This window comes from Phanerochaete carnosa (assembly GCF_000300595.1).
Source record: "Phanerochaete carnosa HHB-10118-sp unplaced genomic scaffold PHACAscaffold_3, whole genome shotgun sequence".
Lineage (NCBI taxonomy): Eukaryota > Fungi > Basidiomycota > Agaricomycetes > Polyporales > Phanerochaetaceae > Phanerochaete > Phanerochaete carnosa.
In genome coordinates this window covers 2,734,861-2,744,193 of record NW_006767630.1, presented here as the reverse complement: position 1 = coordinate 2,744,193, position 9,333 = coordinate 2,734,861, and the positions used below count along the sequence as shown (strand labels likewise).

General features: G+C 54.1%; 1 protein-coding gene across 1 annotated transcript; it reads right to left on the bottom strand.

Moving 5' to 3' along the window:
* Positions 1 to 1,029: 1,029 nt before the first annotated feature.
* PHACADRAFT_252502 (uncharacterized protein) lies at positions 1,030 to 7,800 on the bottom strand. Its single transcript, XM_007393550.1, has 7 exons — positions 7,473 to 7,800; positions 2,906 to 3,205; positions 2,771 to 2,842; positions 2,583 to 2,720; positions 1,782 to 2,524; positions 1,649 to 1,721; positions 1,030 to 1,595 (listed from the first exon to the last, which is right to left on the bottom strand). The coding sequence occupies exons 2-7, from the start codon at positions 3,203 to 3,205 to the stop codon at positions 1,146 to 1,148; spliced, it is 1,776 nt and encodes a 591-aa protein (XP_007393612.1). The 5' UTR covers positions 7,473 to 7,800; the 3' UTR covers positions 1,030 to 1,145.
* Between the last annotated feature and the right edge of the window lie 1,533 nt (positions 7,801 to 9,333).

Genomic DNA, 9,333 nt, shown 5'->3' with positions numbered 1-9,333 from the left:
AGCGATAATGCACAATATATTGAGCACCGACGCGCGAGCTGACGGCATTTGCCTGTCGGAGCTTAGGGCAGTTTCAGCCCCGACCTCTTGAGCTGATAGGACCACTTGCTGCGCACTCAACAGCAGACATCCATATAGTCGGGCAAGGTATGAGGCACGAGCCTGCGCTTGTTAAAATATAAATTTTCTCGCTTTAAGTCAGCAGGGAACGCACTGAAAAGTTCCGCGAGGAGTTGCGAACTTCCACAAAGGGTCCGTGAGATACTGCCAGTGGTTGCGTGAATTGCGCGCGTCTTTGCAGGCACGCCTCGAAGTTATGCAATCTTAGGGCTCTTCCATACGCCCTTCTCAGCCTGAGCTAACTGTGACCTACAATAGCATTTGCAGATACAAGCGCGCTCAGCTTGCAGTCTCTTACTTTTATTTCCTGTACAGTTATCTCGTGCGTAACAAGAAGGCGTTCGGATGTGGTATACGTAGCACACACTAGTACTGAAATGTGTTGAGTCTGTAGTTCTGAATATATGGGTACCGCGACTTGGATAGTTTGAGCGACGGCTGCCGTGCCCCAACCATGCCAAGGCGGCGCGTACTCTGAACTCTGAGCTCTAGTTGGCCTGCATACCATTGCTTCCCCTTTTGGTCCCGGATCTCGTTGTCTACTGAGTGATAGCTGCCCTTTCCTGCATGGTGGTCGCTCATTCCTGCGTGGTGCCAGTGGTCGCGCCGACCCACACATACCATACTGGCTAGCTAAGCTCTTGTGACAGATCTACAGAATATTCCACCATGACTGTTGGCCGCCATAAGCAACGAGGGCAGGGAGTCGGAGGCAAAGCGATCGTAATATTAATTTGCATAGTTCTTTGTGGCGTCCGATCTGTCAAAGCTTTCATCTAAGTACTTACAATAATCGATGGATACGCCAGAGCCGTGATGCAAAGTATGAATAGCACAGTCTTGAAACACTCGACGACGGTCGTGCATTTTCTTTCGGATCAGTGCTACACGGAGTGTCCTCTGTGTGATCATGAAATATATTCTACGACATTTCTCAATCCGAGATGGTGGCGCGCATAGACATAAGTAGGCATCGGGAATTGTGCACGAGAGTCTTAAAAATGGAGGGATGGCAGAGCTTTACACTAATCACTGTCATCCTCCTCGCCGCACCGCCCTGAGTTGGACCGCTCAGGAAGAGGAATCTTGTGGCCACCACACCGACCCATGACGTCAGTAGGATCGTACTTCGCCTTCACCCTCTTCAACCACTCCATGTTATCTCGATAGATCTTGTGGGCCGGCACCGTCTCCAGCGACAGGTTGTTGTAGTATGCTGGCTTCCTCGGCGTCAGGCCCAGGTCCTTTGCCACGACTCGGATGCGGTCGAGCGTGTCCTTCAGCTTCGTGAGCCAGAAGTCGTCATCGGCCTCATTCTCCCAGCGGAAATATACGAGCATGGGGCCGTAGGGCTCGCCGCGCTTGTGTGGGAACGCTGCGCCTGGCGGACTGTCGTCGAAGATGGCCTTGTGCACGGGCCATGCGTCTATGATGACAGACAGGCCGCGGTTCGTCTTGAGGTAGCTCGCAACCTCCTGTGAAATTGCGTGAGAAGGTCGCATCGGGAAATGTACAGAAAATGAAGTACCTGCGCTTCCGTTTCCATTTTGTCGAGTAGAGCCTTGGTGTACTTGGATATCATGAGGCAGCCGAACCTTCCTCTAGAGCACCGGTCAATTTATCAAGCTGGTCAAGCGAAGAGGAGAATTGAAGGTACGGACCGTTCGCTCAGTTCGCCCATCTTGTCCACTTTCTTCGTCACCATGATCCGCGAGCCGTACCGCGCCGTCATGGCTGCCTTCGAATCCGTATGCGCGAAGTATTCCGGGTCGTCTTCGGAACTGTCGTCGTCGTTGTCTGAGTTGCCAGAGCCGTCATCGTCACTGCCGTTGCTGGAGCCACCGTGATTAGTGCTGCAGTCAGAACCACGACCGCTGGAGCCAGAGCCAGAGCCGTTGTCGTCGGAGCCGTGGTCATTGTGGTGGTGGTGATGGTGGTGGTGGCAGTGGTGGCGGTTGGGAGTATGACAGTCGCGAGAAGTGTCGGGGTAACGATTTTCCCGACGCCCCCCAGGACGAACACCGTGCAGTTCGTAGAAGGACATATGATGAAAGTGCCCAGTGGCTGCTACTGAATCATTATCGTCCATGTTACGCTGATTAGCCCTGCGTCTCGGGAAGAGGTTGTTGTACTCCGGAGGTGCGTCTTCCGGAGAGTCGCATGTCCAACCGTCAGCTCGAGGAGCGCCTGGACGATCCGGTAGCCAATTCCCTTGCGGCGAGTAGTACTCCAGTGAGTCGTCATCAATTGAGAGATGTGTTCTCCCAAGCTTCCACCCCACCGGGTCTGCCTTCCAGGATTCGGAGTTCTCTTGTAAACGGGCAAACGCTTGGAAGGGAACGTCTTGTTCACGCTTTGGCTTCTCGCCATCGAAAATACAGAGGGTGGAGATAGTATATTCGGGCTACGGATCGGCAGTCTCACTTAGTTTAAGCTGGAAAATGCACAAGAAAAACACGTACATCGGCCTTGCCTCTAACGAGCTCGTGCCGGAAGGCAGCTACGACACAAGCTTCTTTTCTCGTCTCATTCTCGACGAAGTCGACCATCGCATTCTTGAAATCTTCAGCGCGTTCTCCTTTGAGCAAGAAGTAAGATCCCTGAAAACAAGTCAGCTCCGTAGATGTCAGTTTGAAAGGTCGGAACAGACATAGGTCGATTCCTCTTGAGCAAAGGTCCTGAGGGTGAACTTGGTGACAATGCCGAAGTTGTTTCCTCCACCCTACAAAAAAAAATCGCAAATTAGCCCGTCTCACACGTGCTTATTAATAGAAAAGATTCGTACGCGCAGAGCTTGAAATAGATCACTGTTCTTGTCCGCGTTAGCTGTGCGCACACGGCCGTCGGGCGTGACAATCTCGAATTCGACGACACTGTCAATTCCAAGGCCGTGACGGTTGCTCTTCAAGGAGTAACCTCCGCCAAGCAGCCAGCCACCTACACCCACGCCGTCCGCCGAAGCCCCTCCAACGACGTTGCGTCCTGTAGGTGCGAGTTTGCTATATACTTGGTCCCAAAGGCAGCCAGAGCCAATTTCGACGACCTGCTTTCGTGGATCGTAGCGGATCTTGCAGAAATCCGCCATTGATATGTGAACTCCAGTCGTGGAGCTGAACGTCGGCGCCATGCCATGACCACCGCCCTTGACCTATGGAGACATTGGCTGCTTTCTCAAATAATGCTCAGGATAGATAACGTACGGCGAATGGGACGTCGAGGCGCTTGATCACTTTCATCTAATTTTTGCCGCGGTCAGCAGAGTGCGATAGTAGGGCAGATATGCTTACAATCTTGCAGAGATCTTTGACAGTGCCGGGTTGGACAGCAATTTGCGCGATCTCGCTGCTGCTAGCGAGAAAATGACGGATGGAATCTTTGTACCCAGTTGAACCGTAGTCGAAACACTTCGAGCGCGATTCCGGAGCATTGCAGATGCTCTCAATTTCCGAGATAGCGGCAGAGAGCTACTTGCTCGTGAGCGTGGCCTGAATTGTAGCAAGGCAATGTGTCATACCTCGATTGGCATTATTGATGGGGGCGACATGGTGGGCACTCGAGGCGGGGGAAATGTTCGGGTGTCGGCAGCAGCAATGTGGTACGCTTTTAAGCGTTGAAGGCATCCCGAGTGCGCTTGCCCTTAGGCTGATAGAACAGAGCTGTGCGTGCTCAAGCCATGTTCCGTAACAGCCACACACCACGTCGCTCCGCCCACGAATTAAAATCAGGGTCCGCGAGCGTTGCGCGACAAGCCCAGCAGCGAACGCGCTGAAACGGCTCTACAAATGGTCCGTGGGGACTGCGCGGTAAGTCCGGTCAGGAATGCACTGAAAGAGCCCCACAGTGCACTGCACGAGAACACGAACGTAGGCGATCGCGCACGATAGCCGGGCTTGCACTGGCCAACGGCGTTTACCCGTCGGAGTTTAGGGCGGATGGGAACGAGACCCCCCGACGCCGTCCGGAGTACGGAAGTTCTATGGGCGCTAGCGCAGTGATCATGGGCCGACGCGCCAAGTTCACTTTACATTTCACGATCACAATGGCACGCACTGCCACGGTCAGGCGCATCGGGAAAAGCCCAGAAGCGCTCCGTGGGTTCCGGACCTCCATCAGCCTGGTGGAAGACACCTGCATGCGATGCCAGATTAATGGAGGTATGACTCACCTAAGCACCAAAGCTCTGCCATGCATCCAGTGCAAGAAGCGGCGCTGGACACGCAGCTGATGTTCTCGGGCGTGCACTCACCGACTGCCCTGCTGCCCCTGCGTTACCTGTACCCCTTATGCAAACGATCTGGGATGGGCGCGTCGTGCGGCCCAGGCGAAGCCAGAGTTGCATGCGTTCGCACTGCCAGAGATTGAGTTCAAGCACAACGTGCGCCAGGTGCTCGCGCATGACCTTGGCAGAACCGCGGCTGAGGCACTGGGCACTGCGAGGGCGAGAACGTGGCGCAATGTAGGAATGTACAGTAGACGCCAATATTGTCAGGCAAATACATTGGACCTTCCATCACCTAATGCGAGCTCAACTCGACAACAGCTAGATCGCACGAACCGACGCCTCACCAATCGTTGCCACTCGTAATCTGTAGGGCACTGCATCCTCCATCGGTCTGCACCTAGCGTGTTCGCATGTCGAGCTGTAACTTGGAGGTTCTAAACAGTCAGAGACAAGTCAGCCAGAGAAAAGGAGGATAGCGGTGGAGGGCGGCACGGGCTGCTCCAACCACGATGGGTATCTCAGCAACAGCCCAGTCGTCGCGTCACCAGCACTTGTGGCCTAGTGCGGCACTCAGCGTATCGTTTGCCAAGGACTTCTCATCTGCATGAAAATGTCATTCAGCTTCCGTTGCTTTGCTACCGCGCGACTTTAAGTGCGCCTGCTCCGCGCGTGGCGACGCGACTTCGTTGCCTATGAGAAGGGATATGTCAGGAGGATACAGCTTACGCAAGGATCTGGCCGCAGTGGGGCACGGTGGGCGCTAGTCGTTACGACTTCAACGACAAGTTATTGCGACGTGATGCAGGACAGCGGCGATTATGATGCAGTTGAGCTGATGGCCGTGATTTGACCATGCACAGGGCCTGCAGAGGATGTCGAGAGCGCCAAGTTAACGCGTTTGACCGCTCGATCCTTCACGCGCGAGCTTCGCGGGTAGAACAGCTCTCTTGGGTATGATCATACACCTCGTCTTTTACCTTCCGCCGCGACCAGTTAAAACACAGAAGGGATCCTCGCCAGAACCGCGATATGAGGTATGGATAGCGCAGTCTTGAAACAGTCGGAGACGGCCATGCATGCACTCATAATTCTTTCGGAACAGTATTACACGGGGTATTCTCTATGTAGTCATGAAATACTCTGCGATGTTCCTCTACCCGAGATGGAGGTGCGCACGGACATGAGTAGGTATCGGAAATTGTGCACGAAAGATCTTGAAAATGGAAGAGGACGGTGCTTTACTTTAGTCGCTGTCATCCTCCTCGTTGTATCGCCCAGAGCTGTACCGTTCAGGAAGAGGAATCTTGTGGCCGCCGCACCGACCCATGACATTAGTGGGATCATACTTCGCCTTCACCCTCTTCAACCACTCCATGTTGTCCCGATAGATCTTGTGGGCCGGCACCGTCTCCAGCGACAGGTTGTTGTAGTATGCTGGCTTCCTCGGCGTCAGGCCCAGGTTCCTCGCCACGACTCGGATGCGGTTGAGCGTGCCCTTCAGCTTCGTGAGCCAGAAGTCGTCATCGGCTTCGTGCTCCCAGCGGAAGTACGCGAGCATGGGGCCGTAGGGCTCGCCGCGCTTGTGCGGGAACGCGGCGCCTGGCAGGCTGTTGTCAAAGATAGACTTGTGCACGGGCCATGCGTCTATGATAACGGACAGGCCGCGGTGCTTCTTGAGGTAGCTCGCAGCTTTCTGTGATATTGCGTGAGAAGGTCGTACTAGGGAGTGTACACAAAATGAGGTACCTCTGCTTCCTCTTGCATTTTGTCGAGCAGGGGCTTGGTGTACTTGGAAATCATGAGACAACCGAACCGTCCCCTGTAGTACCAGTCAACGTGACAAAGCGATCAGGCAAAGAGAAGAAAAAGTACGGACCGTTCGCTCAGTTCGCCCATCTTGTCTACCTTCTTTGTCACCATGATCCGCGAGCCGTACCGCGCCTTCATGGCTGCCTTCGAGTCCATACGACTGAAGTACTCCATGTCGTCTTCGTCGTCGTCGTCGTCGTCGTCGTCTGAGTCACCAGAGCCATCGTCGTCGGAACCGTTATCGTCAGAGTCATCGTAATTGCTGTTGCCGTCAGAGCCATAATCGTCGTCGTCGGTGCCGGAACCACTGTTGTCGGAGCCATCGTCGTTGTCGTCGTCGTCGTCGTCGTCATCGTAGCTGCGGTTGTTTTTATTGTGGCGGCGGCGGCGGCTGGGAGCGTCGGTGTCACGAGAATCATCAGAATCGTCGCTGTTGTCAGAGTCGTCATCGCTGTTGTGGTGGTGATGGTGGCGGCGACGACGGCGTTTAGGAGCGTCATGACCGCGAGAAGTATCGCGATAGCGGCGACTCCCTCCACGTCCTCCAGAACTGACACCATGCAGTTCGCAGAAAGACATCTGGTGAAAGTACCCGGTGGATCCTAAATCGATATCGTCCACATCGCGCCGACGAGCCCTGCGCCTCGGGAAGAGGTCATCATACTGTGGAGGCGAGTCTCCCGAAGAATCACGGTTCCGGCCGTTGGCCCGAGGCTGAGGAGTGCTTGAACGACTTGACGGTACATTCACTTGCGGCAAGCGATGCTCAACTGAGCTGTCGTCAGTCGAAAGATGTGTCTTCCCAAGCTGCCACCCCGCCGGATCCACTTTCCAGGACTCGGAGTTCTCCTGTAAACGGGCAAACGCTTGAAAGGGAATGTCTCGTTTGCGCTTTGGCTTCTCGCCGTCGAAAACACAAAAGATGGAGATAGTATATTCAGGCTACGGATCGACAACCTCACTTAGTTCAAGCTGAAGAATGCAAGAAGAACACGTACATCGGCCTTGCCTCTAACCAGCTCATGCCGGAAGGCAGCCACGACACAGGCTTCCTTCCTTGTCTCATTCTCGACGAAGTCGACCATCGCATTCTTGAAATCTTCCGCGCGTTCGCCTTTGAGCAAGAAGTAAGATCCCTGGAAGACCGAGTCAGTTCCGTAGATGCCGAATCGGAAAGCTGTAACAGACATAAGTCGATTCCTCTTGAGCAAAGCTTCTGAGGGTGAACTTGGTGACAATGCCAAAATTGTTTCCTCCGCCCTACGTAAAGGATGCAAATTGATTTGTCTCGCAAATACTTGGCAGTGGAAAAGACTCATACACGCAAAGCTTGAAATAGGTCACTGTTCTTGTCCGCGTTAGCTATGCGCACACGACTGTCGGGCGTGACGATCTCGAATTCGATGATATTATCGATCCCAAGGCCATGGCGGTTGCTCTTCAACCGAGTACCCTCCACCAATCAGCCAGCCGCCTACACCTACACCGTCTGCCGAAGCCCCTCCGACAACATTGCGCCCTGTGGGTGCGAGCTTGCTATATACCTGTTCCCACAGGCAGCCGGAGCCAATTTCGACGACCTGCTTTTGTTGATCGTAGCGGATCTTGGAGAAAGCTGCCATCGAGATGTGAATACCCGTCGTCGAGCTGAGCGTCGGTGCCATGCCATGACCGCCACCTTTGACCTATGGAGACATTAGCTGCCTACTTGAATAGTACGCAGGATGAATAACGTACGGCGAATGGGACGTCGAGGCGCTTGATTACTTTCATCTAATTTTGCTGTGGTCAGCAGGGCACGGTGCTAGGGCACAAATACATACGATCTTGCGAAGATCTTTGACGGTGCCGGGTTGAACGGCGATCTGTGCAACCTCACTGCTGCTAGCGAGAAAATGGCGGATGGAATCTTTGTAGCCAGAGGAGCCGTATTCGAAGCACCTCGAACGCGATCCCGGGGCCTGGCAGATGCTCTCGACTTCCGAGATAGCTTCCGAAAGCTGCTTGATCGTGAGCATAACCTGAGTAGCAGCAAGACAATGTATCGTACCTCGACCGGCATTCTCGAGTCCGACGGGGGTGGCATATTGGGCGTTGGAGCTAGAGGAGATGCTCAAAAGTTCAATCGTCTGTATGAATGACTTGGATGTTAACAGTAGCAATGTGGCATGCTTTTAAGCCTTGAAGGTATGCCGGCTCCGGGGGCGCGTGCCCTTGTATCTGGCATGCGACAGCCACACACCGTGTTTCTCAGTGGACCAGTCAGCCAATAGATACCTTCCCAGCTGGAACGTGCGGGATTCTGCTAATTCTAAACCATATATCGTGCTGTAGTTCGTTCCTCGTGTCGAAGGCCCCTCGTTGAAGGACCCTTGTTCCTCGTGTTGAAGGCCCCTTATTAAAGGACCCTAGCTTGTTCCTCCTGCAGCGAGGCCAGTAGATTTGTCGGTCGCAGGGTCACTGCCAAACAGCAGCAAGTAGATAGAGCTTAAGCAGAACATATTCCCCTTTGAGATGTAAGCGGGAAGGACAGACACCTGGAGCTTACGTATTTTAAAACTTATAAGCGTGACATACCCCCCCCTGTTTGCCACGCTAATTCGCGCAATTTGCGTAAGAGCCACTAGCACGCTGATATCTTTCTAAAATATACCAAGTATGCATTTGGAAGACCCCTCCTACGCCTGTAAGCCCCCCCCGAGCGATATGCCCCGGGCGCTATCCTCCATCACGGTGATGGCTCCGTTATCTGAGCGTCATCCATCGGCCCCGCCACCAACACCGCCATCCCCTGATGGCACACACGGCGCCATCGCTCCCGCCTGCGTGCTCGCTGTGGGCGACGACGACGACGCTTCCCCCATGTATATACATCATTTTTATACCGTTTTTTCCCTGATTTTAAATGCAGTATATAGTACATGTTACTACTCTTAAAATACAAGCTACTCATTGCTAATAAGCCTAGTAATTGAAGCTCTCGGGCATGTAGGGCGCGCGAGGCTCGGGACTTGGCTCCGGTCTGTTCCCGCCGCGCGCGGTCGGGTGAACGCGGGGCAAGGGTCCAGATGATGACGTGGCCTTGGCGTCCCGCCCATCAGTCCCGCTTACCAGCACCGCCCTCCCCTGATGGCACACCAGGCGCCATCATCCCCGCTCTTATGTTCGCTGCCAGCAGATGA